The sequence below is a fragment of the Coloeus monedula genome (genome assembly GCF_965178545.1).
Source record: "Coloeus monedula genome assembly, chromosome: 14".
Taxonomy (NCBI): Eukaryota; Metazoa; Chordata; class Aves; order Passeriformes; family Corvidae; genus Coloeus; species Coloeus monedula.
The window spans coordinates 18,166,993-18,185,142 of NC_138794.1; the positions used below are offsets into that span (position 1 = coordinate 18,166,993).

The window sequence follows — 18,150 nt, forward strand, 5'->3', positions numbered from 1 at the left end:
TATAGCAAGGAGAAATTTCTAGTAGGTGACTGATACCATTAAATCTAATTCCATGTGCTTCTATTTTCAACACATGGATTATTAGATATTAATATTTCAATTATTTTGAGTTTATAATAACATACCTTGTTACGGATGCGAATGTCTGGGGATAGAAGGTTTGGACAGAGAATTAAGTTAGACTTACACAGCTGGAAGACTTTTGGGAATGAAATTGTTCCTTCAAGGACACATAGTGTGTATAGAAATTTTTAAAGAACTTCTGAGAGAACTTTTAACTTCTATCTAGAAGCCCTAATTTTATAACAAAGTTCTGAAAAGCTGCACACACTTTCTCCTAACTCTTTCAGCAGCGATTTTGTTTTGCAATCTAGCAATGGTATCTTCTAGAAATACACAGTTTGTATCTTACAAATCCTTAAAGTTAGTGGGATTCTTCTAGAGCACTCTACATACAGTGTGTACCAAAGACTGGGAGAACAAAAGCTGTTTTTATTTAAATAAAGGCATAGCAATGCAAATGAACAATGAAACTACTTCTGGAGCCTGTCAGCAAGATCCTGAGTCTGTGGATCTGATTTGTGAGGACTTTTCAGATGAAAAATACTCCCTAACTGCAATGAATATGGAAAGATTTCTATTCCCAATACAGCAACGTGAAAGAAACCAAATCATCTGTCACTCCTGTTACTTTAATTACAGGACCACATTCAATTATCCAATATAATATGCAAATAAGGTGAGTTGACAGCACATGCTAATTATATTCATTATACTAATTAAATCAAACCATGAAAGGGAATAAAAATGTAATGAAATAGAAGGATACTTTTAATTAACAAGAACATTTTAATTAGAAACTGTAATTCTACAGTCTGATATAGTAGGGTTGGCTATTGAAAGATCGGACATTATTTTTATTACATGGTTTAGCTTCACATGTCTATTCTTGGTATCATGGGACCTGTTTTTGTATGGCAGTAGATTAAATGGTGGCCAGAAAAAGAGAATCCCTTTTCCTTGCTCATACTTCCTGAGGAGCAGATGCCTAATAAAGCTGAGCTGGTCTGTGAACCAGGGGCTGTCTGGCTCTGTAGTAAACACAAGTTCACGTGCCGATACAAAACAGACAGGGCAGCTCAGGCCTCACCGCTGGCGTTGGAGCATTTCAAATATTAAAGAAACACTCCTTGCTTTTTGAAATTTTCACTTTCATAACTGATTTATTTCTTCAGTGACAGTAGCTGCCTTGGAAAAGCTTTGTGAACGTTAAAAAAAAATAGGAATGAAGGAAAGGAATATTACTAATATATTATATGTGGGCAGAGTCAGCAAAATCACAGTCTTTTTAAAATAAACAGAGCAAACACTATCAAAACACTCAGGAATGTGCTCCTTAGGAATCCATTGTCCTCACTGCTCCTTGACAGAATCACTTGGGCCTGGACCAAGAGCCAGGCGTGGTGGGAACACCAAGTGGGAGCCCAGGCAGTGCCTCTGCGTGTGGGACCCACGGCGAGGGCCCCTCTGGTTCAGGGCTCCTGGAAGCTGCAGGGAAACCTGAATCTCCAAGCTATACAAGAGAAAAGCACTTTCCTTTTTCCTTTTTAATTTGCTACTCAACTAAATATAAAAACTTTTACAGACAGTGTAATAAATGAAGTCAAATCTGTATTATATTAAATGACTGGCATATGATGCTCTTGGAAGATTTTGTTCTATGAATGTGAAATATTTAGGAAATTGCCTCTTATGATTTTGACTGCATAGTGGTAGTAGTTCACTTACTTAAATCACAGTACTACTACTACAGGCCAATGTTGAGGTTGACAGGCTGTAAAACTTCCGTTTTAGAAATCTATCTATTCTCCAAACTGGGGAACTGGTTTTTTGGGGAGTTTTTCTTGTTTTTTTAAATAATTAATGCCTTTTTTCCTTACTCCAGTATGCTGCTTTGGATATTTATCTGTTGATGAGGATAGACAAAAAAACCACAAAGAGGACACAGAAAACTCCAAACAACTGTTTGTCCTTTTTGTTTTGAGTATTGAAAGGAATGAAAACATATCTTGGTTTGTAATAAGAAATACGAATTTAGAAAGCAAAACTTTAAACTGCAAACATTTCCAAACAAATGTACATTTGACTGCAAGAAAGACCTGAATCTGCCTTGAAATACATCAGTTATTGACTCAGCTGAACTTGGTTCAAATACTAAATAGAGCTATCTGGCTTTATGGAAATCTGTTTTCATAGCTCAAGTCTAGTCTATCTATTTTTATTACACTGTACTTGCCAGGACTTCAAGCCTACTATTTGAAAACTTTCACTGTGAGACCAATTTTTTATTTTTAGTAGGACTCCCCAGATGATCAACAACGAAAGAAAAAACTGGAACCTCTTAACATAATAAAAAATTAAGCCGTAACTGAATGAATAAAAAGCACTTCCCTCTTCATGAAAGGCAGCCTGTCTTTAGTGGAAGTCACAACACAAAGAGCACGTTAAAATAATGGCCGTAAGCAAGTCGTACTGCTTTGCCTGGTAGTGAAAGAAAAATTACTTCCTTCCACAAAAAAACCTTCCCTGTATTTTTCAAGTACCTGAGTGAGGAAAGCTTCAGTTTTTCAAAATGCTTTTTTAAACAAAAAAGCCAACCCAAAATGCCTCTTCCTTGGTTAAAAACATATTAATGAGGAATGTTAGAAATTACATAAAAAGTTAAGCGCGTCATGACATCTGAGACAGTACCTCCACAGCAAACCACCCTAGAAGAGAGCTTAGGTTACAAAAAGGACTGACATACTGTGGCTGTCTGATTGAAGCCCAAAACCTGACCCTGAAAGCTGCAGAAGCCACCTTCAGCCCCACGAGAACATGCTGAAGACTCCAGGACCCTGCCAAACACTCATCTGGGAAGCACAGCCCCCAGACGAAGGCTCCCCCCTCAGTATCTTGGGGGCCCGTGGAGCCCCAAAGCCACTGCCATGGCCTGGTGCCTGCTCACTACAGCCGGACCTTGCTCCTGGGCACCAGCACCGAGGCTGGCACTGCTGAAGGAAATCCCTCTTCTGCACTACTCCTGGCACGACTGCAGTGCCAAGTCCTCCATGCAATGAATCACATCTGTTTGTATGTTTGTACTTGTATGCCAGAACAGAAATTTTTAAACTGCAGAGAGCAGACAACATGGTTTGCTGGCACTTCTGGGAACCAGCACGACTTGCTGGGCAGCAGTGGGACTCAAAATGGCAGCACCATCACACAGGGTTTAAAAATGACCATACTGATGCGCTGCCAACAGGCAGCTCTGGATCCTGACTGGGATTTGGTCACACAGGGTAGGGAGGCTGCAGGATCCTCCCTCCAGCTATAGCCAATGCCACAGAAACATCACTATATAACTATATAATTCTTGTGACAGCATTGTCAGCTTTAAGATATTACAATGCTTCAATTACAGTCAATATCTGTCAGAATGTTATTGAGCAGCTTTTCTCAAACCTTTGCTGACAAAGTGTAACACTTCCTCCTCCTGCTCATTAGCTGAACTGAGGGCACTGAGCTCCTAGCCTGAAGCCCTATCCCAAAAGTTGAGCAAAACAGGGAACCAGGTGGTACAAGTACAGAGAGAGAACACAGTGAGTACCTTCACAAAATGCAGCACTCAACTGAATCATATCCAACCTGTGGGCACCGTAATGCAGTACCTACACATTCAGAGTTAGGTTCACATATTTGAAGAGCCAGTGCCAACCCCTGCCCTGCCCAACCCAATACACCCTGAGATGTTACATATAAGCTGAGGAAACTGGGAGATTTTTAAGATTAATATATTTGAAATATTTTTTGAGTTTTGTGTCTGTGTTATTTTATAAGCCAGTAAGAGAGATCACAAAGTCCAGTGGTAAAAGTGGACAACAATCAAGGAAGCTAAAGGGGAATGTTCACTGTTTGTTGGACAGGGCATTTGGTTTATTACTAAAAAGATTCATGGAGAAGAATGGCTTAAACTTAAACGAGCACTCAGCAAGCAGGGAGATAGCTACACTGGCATCCGAGGACAAGTCTTCATGGGAGAGTAGTTTAGTTGGCTTTAAAAAAGTTTAACTTGGGTACCACAACCATCTGATCAAGCTGACACGAAGCTAACTTAGAATTAAAAATATCAGTTGCTAAGTATACCTTGGCAGGGAGCAAGGCCAGTTAAAATCAATGCAATGGCAGCGTAAGAACAGGGAGTTTGCTTAAGGCCACACAAAATTAATGTCTTTGTCTTAAGACACAACTTCGGTTTCTCTTTTGCAAACACATCCATTTGTGCTCACAGGAATTCCAAGTGCTTCAAAACCAGTGCTGAGGGGATTAGTTTTCTGGAGGGATCCATGACTAAATGTGCCCTTGATAACTTTTGATCCCATTTTCCATTTGCCTTACCTGGTTATCTGTGTTGTTTACAGTGAAGTAGCCCACACAAATAATGACTTCGTGTAGCAATCCTTCACAGGTATGCTGGGAGCAGTACCACAGCAGGGAGCTGATAATGTGCCTGAAGGCCAGGGACAGTCCTTCAGCTCCCACAATCGACTGAAAAAAAGGCCAAGAAACAGAAATTACACTCTAGCAGTATGTTCTAGAACTTGTGTGAATTACATACCCATCAACTGCACCCTTCTGGGTTTTTTTTTGCAAAGTACAGGCTATGTTCTTTGTTGTGAAAGTCCAGAATCTCTTTTTTCAGCCACCTATAGTTCTCAACTGGAATATAACATTAAAAGCCAAAGAAGCAAGAATAAATTCAAATTTTCAAGGAACACAGGAAAAACTGGATTCTGCTTATTTGACATTCAGTATAACATTAGGTTGACCATTTCATTTGGCATACATTACATGATCCAGGAAAACTTAATAATATTTCTTAGAAATAAGCAAAAGAAACCAAACCATCTTCATTTCTGCAACAGAGCAAAATGCATTTCTCATTAATAACTCATGCTCTGAACAGAATACAATGATTAATAACAAATAATGGCTTTTCAAACATTAAAAAAAGTTAGAAACATCCAAAAGGAGAGAACACTCAGCTGCAAAGCTTCTTGGGATGTTTTTTAAAAGTAGGCAAATTGCTGTAACGTGGGGATTCAGAATTAGATTTTATCTGTGCAGCCTACAGCCTCTATTTAATAAACATGTCAAGCAGACAGAGCGACACAGGGTCAAAGGGGAAAACTAAAGCACAAGGAATGAACATGACAGTCTTCTAACTCTAATGAAACAGCAATGCAAGCCCGAGAAAATCTCTTTCATTTCAGAGTTTTCTTCATTTTCTACCTTGTAGCCTGTGGTAAGTACATACACATAAATCTCAGGCTGTGGCATAGTTTAGTCTTACTGAACTCCAAATATACCCAGCCAAAGCAGAATCCTTGACAATGAAACCAGGCTCAGCTGTGGATACTTTCGATCTTGAACTTCAAGCATTCTGGTAAGGCAGTATATTTTCAAAATTTAATGCCCAATACAGCCACCATTTACTGCTTTATGTCATGTAAATGCCATGTTCTCAGGTCCATCCTTATTTAATTAGTGTTGTCCATGCATGCTGTGACCCAGCACTCTGGGTTTAACCTTCCCTGATAACAACAGGTCAAAGGGCACCTGAGTTTGTGTATAAAAGTTAAACTAATTTTTCAAGGAAACTATGCTTCCTTTTTAGCCAGAATTAATATCAGCTCAGGACCCTGTGCTGTTCCTCACTACCATCTTTCAATTGTTTAGACTGTCAAATTAAATGAAATATATACCCATGAGCCATCTGTGCTAATACAAACTTGAGAATACCAGACCTCTTCTGTTAATCAGAACCCCCTACTCTATAGTCCTACTAATTTGTGATAAAACTATTCCTTAGAGATAATGATCACACAGTACATAAATGAGGCTTTTCCTTCTGCTGTCTGCCAGCCTGCTATGGCCCACAGGGTCAGAATGTCCAGCAAACTGCCTCAGGTATATGTTATTTTTAACATTACAGAAACAAATCACATTAATGCACTGAAAGGGAGAGTTGCTGAGGCTACCCCAGGGTGCCTGTCCATCACAAACAACACGGTGCCTACAATTCAGCAAACAGCTGAGTGGATACCTCCTGAGCAGAGCCCAATGTTGATGAACTGAGGGAAGTAATTCACACTGGTGGGGTTTTGGCCACCCTTCAAGCAATAATTACTAACTTGCACCATTTTAGGTAGAACAAACTAACACAGACCATGGGATTTGGAAGTTAATGCTGACTGTTTATTATAAATGCTGAGATATAATGGTGTTAGCAGAGGGATAAATACAGACAGGGTAAGCAGAAGATGGTGTTTTAAGGATAACAGTGGTTTTTTGGGATATCAGGGAGCAGCCCTCCAGCCAGTGTGATTTGCTATAGCTCCCTGCAAGCTGTACCTGTCCCAGTTCAAGCCTGACTCTGGCATACACTTGTTATACCTACAACAACCTATTAAACCAAGTCTCAAACCAAGAGGTGCTGAATGACGTGTAGGAGGGAACCACTTTGACTTACAGAAAAAAATTCCCATTCAGTAGTGTGTGCAATGAAACTCCAATAAATATCCTGCTTCTGTCCCTGTAAAGAGACCCAGGCTGGACTGGGTCCTGCAGCTGCAGCCATACAGATGAACACTGCTGTACACAGAATTCGCTGCTGTTGTTACAGATTAGTACCAAATGCACTGAAAATCCAAGGCAAGAAACATGAACTGAAGGAGCCACACTAAACTCTTCACTTGTGAAAAGCTCTCGCTGAGTTTAATGCATTTCAGATGAAGAGTGTGGTACAACATATACAAATTACACATTAAATGAAAAAGAAACTTGTTCTGTTGAATTGTGTAAGACTGATGCTACTAAACATGTTTCCAAAGCAATGCTTTCTGGCAGGTGTTTTATATTAACAATACAACTTCACCAACTTACCTGAGAAATATACCAGTAGTCGTGTGGCAAAAATGATTCATTTACACTTGAACTCTGTTCACAGACAAAGGTAAGCAGTCCTTCTCAGGACTCAAAATGCAGTATTTTGGATTTTTTTCTTTAATAGAAATTATGAAAACTTGCATTTCCAATTTTTGGTCAACAAAATTTTACTTGGTAAAAAAAATGATATCAGTTTCAGCTGCGCAATCTTAAAGCAAGCGGTCCCTGAAAGCACTGGAAAATGTAAAATCTGGTTATGATACAAGCAAATCCTTTCACTTAAGAAAAGTTCTTTTGTGCTTTTGACTAAGATTTTTCTTTTTACACTTTTTGGGCTTATTAAACATAAAAAGCATTATGACAGAAAAGCAAAAAAGAAGTTAGAAGACATAACGGATTGGATTCAGCATGTAATGTATTCTAAATTTTCACTTTTTGGTTAAATTCATCAGCCACAGCTATATGGTAGATATAACAACAGTTACAAATTTTATGCACGAAACCTAACATTTAATTGAAATTGAAAATTCCTTCAATAACTAAGATCTTAAAGACAAAACCCAGTCCAAAGATATAATCAATAATTAACATTTTCCCACTACAAAAAGTTTTAAAACATCTGTTACCTGGAAGGCAGGCAGGTCAAGAACAGCGAAACTATTGAAGAAACGTAAACTCTGAATGGCAACCTGGACTGTGTTGGCGGCATAGCTGTCTTTAGGACTGGCTGTGTTTGGATCTGAGATGGTGCCATGGAAAAGAACACAGTACAGCATGTGCAGGACTCCAACCAGATCCGTGGCCTGAAGAGCTGCTGTTAGTCCTGTGGGGTCCTGACGTGCGTTGTCAAATATGTTCCAGGATCTGCCAAAGAAACATTGAGCGGGCTGAGAGGGGAGCAGCGCTCGGCAGGAACGCTCGCCTGGGAGGCAGCGCGTCCAGAGAGCCAAATGTCAGAGAAACAGTGAACTGAGAACAAGGGAAAACCTGATGCCTAATGTGCCAGGAAACCACAGCATTTCCAGAATTTCAGTAATTAGGGCACCGTCTCATGCTCTCTTTAATTGCAGTGCAGCTGTATTGTTCAAGATCCTGCTTCATATCTTGGTGCCGAGCTCTTGATACCAGCATGAAGTCTGGGGGCACTTTGGAAGCATGTAGGGGCTCCATGCCCTCAGGTCAGTAGCCTGCTCTCAACTTTTCCTGCTTGCAATAGCAGCCAGCAGCAGTGGGAGAACTCCCTGGAGCCTCTCCTGCCGCAGTGATGGGCTGCAGGCACTGGAACAAACTGCCTACCTAAGTAGTGAAATAAGTTACTGGGAACAGATGACCTTAATCAAATGGTTCTGCAGGAATTTAAGAATGAAGTGGTGCAGCAGTAGGAAAACACACTACTTCTTACTTCAGTCAGATGCTGTTATGGGACATTGCAGTAGGGCAGCAAAGCACAAATAAGTACAAAACCAGCACAGCTCTTGCACACAGAAATTGGGTTTCTTTGCCATCTTTTAGGTAAGCACATAAAATAATGGAGAACGTTTTTGGTTATCTAGGATATCAGCACAGACAGGCAAATAACTCAAGACTGCCCTTTCCATTCTCACATCCAGACTTTCAAAAGCACTTAACATAATCCCTCCAAGATTTGTACTACTCATGTTTTTTCACATTATTAACAATCCAGAAGATGATGCAGGACAACTACTAAGGAAGACTCAGAATATCACTACCCTGGAGGCTAAATAACGTGTGGAGGGTAGGCAAGTACAAAGTCAAGCCCCAAAATAATACAGCAAGTTTTATATTCTCTGAGTTCTAATTCAAACCCATCACATAAATTACCTGAATTTTGGTCAATACTGGTAATCAAAGGAAACACTAAAATAATAAAATACAGCGAACAGTAACAATGAAAATAAGCTACATCAAGGTCTGTTTTTTACTTCATTTACTATGTTTCCATCTTTAAAAAAAAAAAGGAAGTATCAATATCAAAAGAGACTACAAAGATTGAGTGTATATATTGTTCTTTTTTACAATTAAAGGAAAATATGACAGATTATATGAGCAAACGTTATAAAAGGACAATTTAAATGAGGGTATTTTTCCCTTTTGTAACCATTTAAAGCAAAGGAAATGGGAGTGACAGCCAGAACCATTTTCTAAAATAATCTGTAAATCAGAAGACCTCAGTTTAAGACAGCAAAAACTCAAGAGGGCTCAGAAGACTCCTGTTGAGCAGAACCAGTAAGGAGCCTTCCCTTGACTAGAACAGCCCTCAATAATCACTTCTGTATCTCTATCAGGAGCACCCTGCATCCCTCTGTTACAAACACTGGCTCCAGTGACATTTCCAACACAGATCCTAGGCAGGCTTCTAATCCTGCTTTCTACGATTACAGACAGATGTCTTCAACGGAGAAACCAAACCACGAGCTCAGCAACTACCAAGTTTTGGCAATCATCGCCTTGTTCTGTCATTTTCACTTTTCCTAGTGAAGCAAATAAAGCAGGTAAGAAACCACCACCTCACCCAAACCAATGTCTGTCCATGAGAATTTATTTGTTAACAGCTTCACTGCTTCCTTGGACCAAAGAGAGAGAAAAAAGCAGAGCAGGATAATGAACCTGCATCCCCCAAGTCCCAGAGGAGCCCTGAGCTCAGGTGAATATGGCAGGACAGTATTTGGGCTGAAAACAACTTGCTCAACTGGCACCCATCTGTTTCCACTACTGTCCCCTCACATCTTTACAAAGCAGTTGCTCAGATCATGTAAGGAGTGATCTCATCTGAAATTAGCATTTATGGGTATCATTTCCGAGTTACTTCTATTTAAAGTCTCTGAATATTCAAATGCTACTGAAAAAGCTATTCAGTACTGTACCCTCTGCTGCTACCTCCAGGATCAATGTCCCAGTCCTACCTCAGGAATACCTGTGCTGCACGAAAAACACTCCAGACTGCATAAGTAGGCCACAAGTCTCTGAGAGAAGAATCAGATCTTTAGTAAAACACAGTAAGAACAAAAACAACATAGTTGTGTCTGTTTTCCTTAAGACTCTAAGATTTACTCCATAAAGAATAAAAAAACTGAAAAAATACTAGAGTTTTAAGTGTGTTTGGGTGGGGCTACACTGCATAATTTATGGCATGGCTTTCCTCTCCCTCTGCCTGGAATCCATGTCCCAAATCTTCATTTTGAAGCTCTGTGGTCTTTAAGTGAGTGTGTGTGAACAGAGTGAGCAGAGACACTTCCTGAGCCATCACCTGGCCGTGCCAGCCGTGCCTTTAGGCACATCCCTGCTGCAAAGTTCCAAGTCCTGTTGGCACATCAACCTGGCTGCAAGGGAGGCACGAACTGGATGGCTGCGAGACGAGGGAGAGCTGACAGCTCTGGGACCACCATGTGCACAGCTCTGCTTTGTGTGTCTCTGGACACCCCAGTATTCCTCACTTCAAAATGCCTTCTGATGTCCAAGGATTTATTTTGCAGGATGCAGTAGCCAAAATGTGCTAACCATCACTTAGTTACACTTGACTAACTAGAACGTTTATTGCCACAGGATCACATGAAAGCACAGCTCCTCTTGCCAACTAGTATTTCCTAATTTCAGTCTTAGCTTTTTCAGCAGTACAGAACAGAAAAGTACACTCACAGTCAAATGATAACCCCAAATTAATTACTGCATATGATATGCACAGAATTTCTTCTGGCTCTGTGCAATGAGAAGATTGACCAATTTTACCAAAGGTTCAAGTTAGATTGCTTTCAACTCTCACTCCATCATTATTTTTAAACAATTCCATATGAGAAAGCTTACATTGCTGGATGAAATCCTTTTACCATTTTGTGCTGCTCTGGAGCAGAAAATGAATCAAAATGTACATTAAAAAGTCAATTGTAAAACAACTCTAAATGAAAGCATTAGTTTTTTCACAGAAAAACCAAAAAATTTTGAAGTTGTACTACAGAACAAAACTGTTAAATAGAAATTAAAAATCTGTCTTCTAGATTTGATGGATTGAAGGAACTTCCAGAAATAATTTATTTTGGATGTTGCCTGTACTACAGTTAATATGTATATGAACAGGCCACTGGCTCCTGTTGAGTTGAAGTATTGGTTACATCACTTTAAGCCTAAATGTTTATAGTAAGAAGGTAAAAGAAGTTATTTATACTTGCTGTGGGCTTTAAAACAGAAAAAAGTCTGTATGAGATGATGGAAAATAAAGCATGAATCTCTGCATCTACTGCTCTGAGTGATTTTTGTCAAGTCTGCACAACACTGGATTTTATACAGTTAGCAGATTTTTAGTTCACTTCAAAAAGTAAGCCAAATGAAAATTCAGTGCTGTTGGAACAGACTGAAGCAAAAACCCTTAAAAACCTTCATAATTTAAGATGACAATGTCACAGCAGAAATCCAGACTTTACATAACTGAAGTTAAGAGATGAGATTCCTATAGCTGCATGTCCACATAATTCACTATTTAAAGAAAGTCTAAGTCTGGAACAGCTGCAAAAGTAAAATAGTCACCATGGACGAAACCCCTTCAATTAATCCCTGAAGGGAAGCAAGACTCCCTGGATTTTTGACACTGGCTGATATAGCTGGGAAAATAAACAGGCTTTCAAACTTTACCAGTCTCTATAATTATGTGTTAAATATAAACACAGAAAAACAGACAAATATTTACATTACAGTCAAACAACCTGCAGGATCTTAAAAAAGCCAGAAAAAGCTTTAATGAAATGCACAGAATTTTCATTATGGGTTGCCACTGTGATTTTCAGCTTGGCCATCATGGGGTCTCAGGAGTTGGTATGTGGTCTATGACTTACAAAAAGGGTAAAAGGGTTTAAGAATTTAAAAATGTGATCTAACCATCACAGGAAAGAAAGATACTAAACAGTGGTACTTCATTGCTTAAAATACACCACTATTTATTAAAAACAGGACTTTAATACAGCTTGATAAGAAACAGCATACCCTGCAGAACAGTATAAAACTACAATTTCTCCAAGCTTCAATATGAGCAAACTGTTTATATCTGAAAATATATTGTTTTAAAAACAGGCTGAGCTAACAAGCAGACAAGCCTCTCTAAGGGTATACATTATAATGTTTGTATATTTGAAATATATACTCCTGATTAAAAACATGGAGTGAAATAGAAACATGAGTTTCCAAGAGGCTTAGAATATAATCTGTTGGGGTTTTTTATTATTAGGATTTAAAAACTATCATCAGTACTTTTTGCTTCTAAATTACTTTATTTAGAAAGAGATGTCAAAATAAAGTGGCAAAATAATAATAAAAGAAGAGCAAAGAAGAATTTAGCACCTGTCAGACCTTGCTACAATTCACACTGTCAAGCCAGGGACTGCAGTGCTGCACAGAAACGATGAAATGAAACCTTTCAGTAATTTCAGACACAAGTTGGAGTTAGTTTACAGTACTTGCTGGAGCTGCTGTCCCTTGGAAGTGGTGAGAAGCACAACCAAGGTTCAGACTTGCAGCTGATTCACCGTCCAGCAGCCAAAACAGACATTATCTTAATTACTGTAATAAAACTGAGAACAGACCAGCCCACTTCCTGGTGGATCTGTGACATGACAGGCTCTGTTTCCCTGGATCAGACCCTGCATCTGCAGCTTTCGTCCACTGCAGCTTGTAACCCACAACTTCATCAGCTGCTGACACACATTTATATATATTCCACCACTGGTTTGAGATAACATATAACAGCAACAACTTAGTTACAGCACTGCTCTGACGCTGTATTTTCCTGGGATAACAAGGAAGCTTGAAGGGATTTCCTAAACTGAGAAAACAGCAAAATTTTTAAACACCTGGTATCCCAAGAACCCACATAATTTGAGAGACTATTATTTGCAATATTGCCCTTATGCACAATGCACTATCCTCCCTGTATCTGTGTTATTGCTCTCCACGCTACTGCTCCTGGGGAGAACATTCTGCCTTAGTGACTGACCCTTACACTGCAGTACTGCCCTTGGTTTCCTCCTGCTCTTTGCATTAACTCTGTGTTAGCATGAATTTATTCATTCATACTCATGGACAAAAGTGAAACAAGGCATTAACTCTAGCCCTCCATAGAGCACTAACTAAACCTCTAGGACAGCAATTTTACTTCCAGAGAAATAGGAAAAAAAGGGATCTAGACTTGATGAACACTGGGCAATACAGGAAAAGATAGGAACATAAACAAAACCTTTGCTATGCTGATGAAGGACCTGACATGGAGATTCTTACTTAGTCTTCCCTCCTGCTTTTAGGGAAGGCTGAGCTGGGGCAGCAGGGCCATACCTTTATTAATGCTCCTTGCATTCCAAGCCTGCTCATTGTTTTCTGTCCTGTGGGTACAAGCCAAGCACATTCCGTATGTGTAGTCAGGACCTGAGGGCCCAAAATAGGCCTTGTATCGCTCATATTTACAGTAATACACTCTGGAAAACAGGGCTATCATCTTGAACATTGCTACTGGACATCTGGAATTTGACACAAATTTCAAGAGATTTATATGGCCACACGAGCCACTGTTATTCCATATAAAATGTATTTAATATTTTGCTTTATTTCAGGTTAATAAAAATGTCTCTGTTTTCAGTTCTGGCTACTGTTACTCTTAATGGTGAGCAAAAACCAGTTAAGCATTACCAGGGCCACAATTTTCAAGCCTAAGTATCAAATGTCAGGTTCATCTGTTCAGCAGAGAGAGCTCAATATTCAGACGTGCTGCATTTTATGATTTCTCACTACGTACAATAAGGGACAATGCCCTGTTTTCAGCTCCCATACACCTTTTTTTTCAAATCATCAGGGAGGAAGGAGCTCTCATCTCCACTGCTAGCTATAGATGCAATACAGCATCAGAAAAATGGGACTTCCAGTTGGAGGTCTCAAGTCACCCGCAATAATTCTCACTGTGTAACAGAAGAGGATAAAGTATCAAAACAAGCTTGAAACAGGGTAACAAATTATTAAGGTTTTCAACAATTGATCTTTTATATGTATTCCACAGTGTTTGGAAAATGTCCTATTCCATCCACAGCAAAATTTCAATTAAAAGAATCAATCAAGCATTTATTAGCCAGTATCAAAAACGATAATTTGAAAAGTAAGATCAATATCAAAGTTAAACCTTCTTTAAAGACCTTGATCATTAATGGAAAGAAAATCCCTCTCTTATAATAGGATGTTTATAACATACGATCAGAATAGATTCCCTTATTTCAATAACATTTTATGATTTTAAAATTGAAAATCCTCCAATTTATGTTTCTACATTAGTAAGACTTATCTTTAGTGTATCGAACTCCATGATTTTGGACTTTTTTTTTTCCACAAGTCTACCAGAGTAGTAAAAGAAGTCTCTTCACTCATGCCTTAAAATTTTACTATCTACATTATATCAACCATAGACCTCATCTAATACATAATGTTGATTTATATATATATATATATATATATATATATATATATATAAAAGTTATTTGAGGCTATTCTCTAATAATCATTATTGTTGTGACACCTTGCCTGACCTAGACGTACGGGCAGAGGGACTTGACTGAGATCTCTTCACTGCCTACAGAATTGTTTTCCATGAAGTAACTGTCCAAATACACACTGGGTATCAATTCAGAGCTTGGTTTAGAAATATTCTGCTGAATTTGGGAGTTTTATGACATGTGCTTTTGAGGAAGACCGTAAAGTCTAGATTGACAGCTCTTCCTACCTCAGAGCTCCAGAAATGGCCCAATGTACTTTGTATCCACAGGACAGGATCTTTTAATTGTTTAAAACTTGGAGTTTTAAACAATAACTATTTAAACAATAATTTCTGGCCCTCTGGGGATATGGCAGATTACAGTTGCAGTACAGTTCCTAACAACCTGCTGGGGTCTGAAGGCACAGTAGAAGGATCCCACAGCTCATAAAGGATTTCATTGTTGTGCTCAGCTGGTTTGAGCCCTGAGGTGGTCCTGGTCCTCCACCCAATATTTACTGTCCTGTGTCAGCTTCCCACCATGCCACTCAATGCTGCATGCCGAGATCTGTATGCAAAACAGACAGCACTCTGTGAAAGTACTCTCAGGAATTTCATATGGAATGACAACTTTTTACATGACAGATAACAGACTGAAAAAGTTCTACCCAAAAAATCAGATTAATTTTGTGTCCCCATCCCCCCATTACCATCAAGGAGCATGAAGTAGTTTCCAACCTGGAACCATCATATATAGGAGGATACACCAAAAGAACATTTCAAAATTGCTCTTGCAACAATGGTGAAAGCCTGCCATTAATTTGGCAAAATTTCTTTTCATGCTACAGTGTCAGAGCACTTCTAATACTGAGTGGGCTTTTCAAATTTCAGTAACAACTTCAGAAGTTTACTGATCAGAGTGGTTGGTGACTGGCAGTACAGAGGGGTGTAACAGGCAGGTTGGTTTGGTGCTCAAGCATGTATCAACTGAGCTGGAGAATGAGAAAGCTGACTGCAAAGGCTGCATTGCCTCCTACCAGCATTTATCAGGAATGAAAGAGGCATCTGTATTTCTCACAGAAGGGCCACCTTTTGTGCTGCAGATCAGGTATCGCACATCATGTATTACTGTAGTGTGACATATTTAAGAATTCAATAAATTTGAGCTCTGTTTCTGCCACCTTAATCTCTGTTTGGCAGTACCTTTTTCCATTTAAATCACCTTGAACACTGAGGACTTCTATAACATGACAGAATTACACTCTGCATTCACTGCTTAAATGAGAGTAGGCTCAGGTGATGAAAGACGTGATTTAAACTGCCCTTCTAATCAGTTACATCAAAGCTTTTGATCTGAAAGACAACAGTTTTGAAATCTCCAAGTTCATTCCTCTCATTTCTTTTCATGCTCAAATGAACAATCTTAACCTGGAAATGACGAACAACCAGCAGCGTTGGAGAAAATCCATAGTGTTGCTGTTCATGGAGGTGGTGGGATCAGATACTTCTTGGTGTAACTGGGAAGAAAAACACTCAACCCTCCAAAATTATTCTGCTGCTACAAAGAACAGACGTTCTTAAAGGATGTACTTGTGCAGTGCTGTACTATTTTGGGGTGCAAAGATCTCTAATATTTTGGTGAAGTGCGTGCCTGCAACAGAAATTGCAAATATTGTATTACTCACTCTGAGCTAGAACTAGTATTCCACTAACAGAAGGGTGATTTTTAAATTATTTTATTTAGTGAGTATTTGACTTCTGGCAGTGCTCTCCTGCAATTTAAAATGCCAAGTTGGCAGCTTTCAGAAAAGGAAATTTCAGTACGTTGGGATGGTCTCTTTGGGCTCATATTTCTTGCAGTTCTTTTTCCATGTGTCTGTGTCCCTGGCTACCAGCAACAGCTCTTACCTACAGCTTTGTTTCTTATCCTATATTTTATTAGCTCTAGTTTTTCAACCCTAGCATCATTTTACCCTTCAGGAATGCATTGTAAAGTTCTGCCAGACTTGATTTTTCCTGAAATGTGTAACAGTAACAGTGGCAGGTTCTAGTAAGTGCAGCCCAAAGCTCTGAAATTCTGACTCACATGAGTGTCAGGCTGTCCTACTGTAGACCACAGAAGTCCAGATTTGCTGGCAGGCACTTGCCTCATGCACACTTCCCACAACCTTGGTTAGGTTACAACAATAAGCATTTTGCATTAGAAATTTCCCTGACAAATCTAGTAATAGCTTTCTTTATAGAAAACAGAACTCCCTTACTGATGGTGGTATTTTAAAGAACAAGAGCTGAATTAGGCTGCTCTAGAGACAAATCAATTAAGAGTTTATTTTAGCTGATAATAAAATACCTCTTGAAGTCCTTGGGACTGGACACTTAAAACGATCAGTGATAAAACCCTGTGTGGAATGATGAGTAAAGGAGGTGAAGTTTGCAATTCTGATAAGTAACTGAAAATAATCAAGCCTCGGTGCAGGTAACTAATTACAGTTTGCTGGTGAGAGGGTGAGCAGAGTGGGTCTCCTGCACTGCTTCTTTCCCAGCTATTCCTGTGTGTCCCACAGTGGGCTAGTTCTGGTTGGCAGCCTCAGCAGGATGCCACTGCCTGACCAACATGTTCTGAGCTGACAGACCAAGTGCACCCACCTTCCATTGACAGCAAAACACAGCTGGCAAATTCCATGCAACACTGCTGTGGCATTCTGTAGAAAACTTGCTATTTTGGGGTTCTCATCAACAGGGCCTTGAACAGACAGGAAACAGCAACACAGCTTGTCCACCAATCCTATGTTCACCACGTAACTATAAAGAGAGGAAAAATGTATTACAAAATAGTTCCACACCAGTTTTGGTAACTTTGTGGAAGAAGTAATTTTTGCTTCTCTGCTATCAAACCACTCAAAAAGCAGGTTGTGATTACTTAAATACTCTTTCTGAAAGGGTTCAATAAAACAATTCCAATTACAGTAACTTCAGATCTGGCTCTCTGTGGCTACCAGTAGTTTTTGTTAAGAGATCTGTCTGTTGTAAGATAATTTGTATTATACTGTACAAGAAAGATGAGTGTAAATGTTTACTTTAGCACACTGCTAGAAGGACAATGGAACCTTGCTGTAGTTAATGATTTGTAATAATTTTGATAGTTCTGGAACAGTACAACTTCTTTTTAGCATGAAGAGGCAAACTCTGTAGAACACACTAATTCCAGAAGACAATGATGTTACCCAGATAATGTTTTACTGCAATACATACATCATAGCAACCACTGCCCAATTGTTGGGCTTTGTTCCCCTCTTATAAATACATATGCAACATCTCAGGGACTAATAGAATGTGAACAACATTCTACCATCAGTATAGAAGGATCGAGATCAAAAACTCTCCTCAGGACTCAATCATATTCAATATAGAGAAAATCATGTAGTGACTTTTTTTTAACTGAAAACTCCCTTTTTACTAGGGTTGACCAGATCATCATTGCTGACCCTCAGATCACAACTGCTGAAGTTCCTTCTTTGAACTTTAATAGCTTGGAAACCTATGCCAAAAAATCTGCTCTTCACCCTTGTACCAAGATCCCTCTGTCCACAATAGGTTCTCTCATACTTTGATCATTACCAACTCCACTTAAACTGTGCACAGATATATTT

The 18,150-nt window shown here is 39.2% G+C and overlaps 1 protein-coding gene across 1 annotated transcript in view; it reads right to left on the reverse strand.

Moving 5' to 3' along the window:
• The window catches only part of SCAPER (S-phase cyclin A associated protein in the ER), a 142,677-nt gene that overhangs the window by 15,276 nt on the left and 109,251 nt on the right, over positions 1-18,150 (reverse strand). Inside the window, exons 27-29 of the mRNA XM_082291057.1 lie at positions 17,147-17,302; positions 7,614-7,851; positions 4,438-4,587 (exon numbers count right to left, since the gene is read on the reverse strand). Coding sequence (XP_082147183.1) covers positions 4,438-4,587; positions 7,614-7,851; positions 17,147-17,302 — 544 coding nt within the window. The remainder of the gene's footprint in view (positions 1-4,437; positions 4,588-7,613; positions 7,852-17,146; positions 17,303-18,150) is intronic.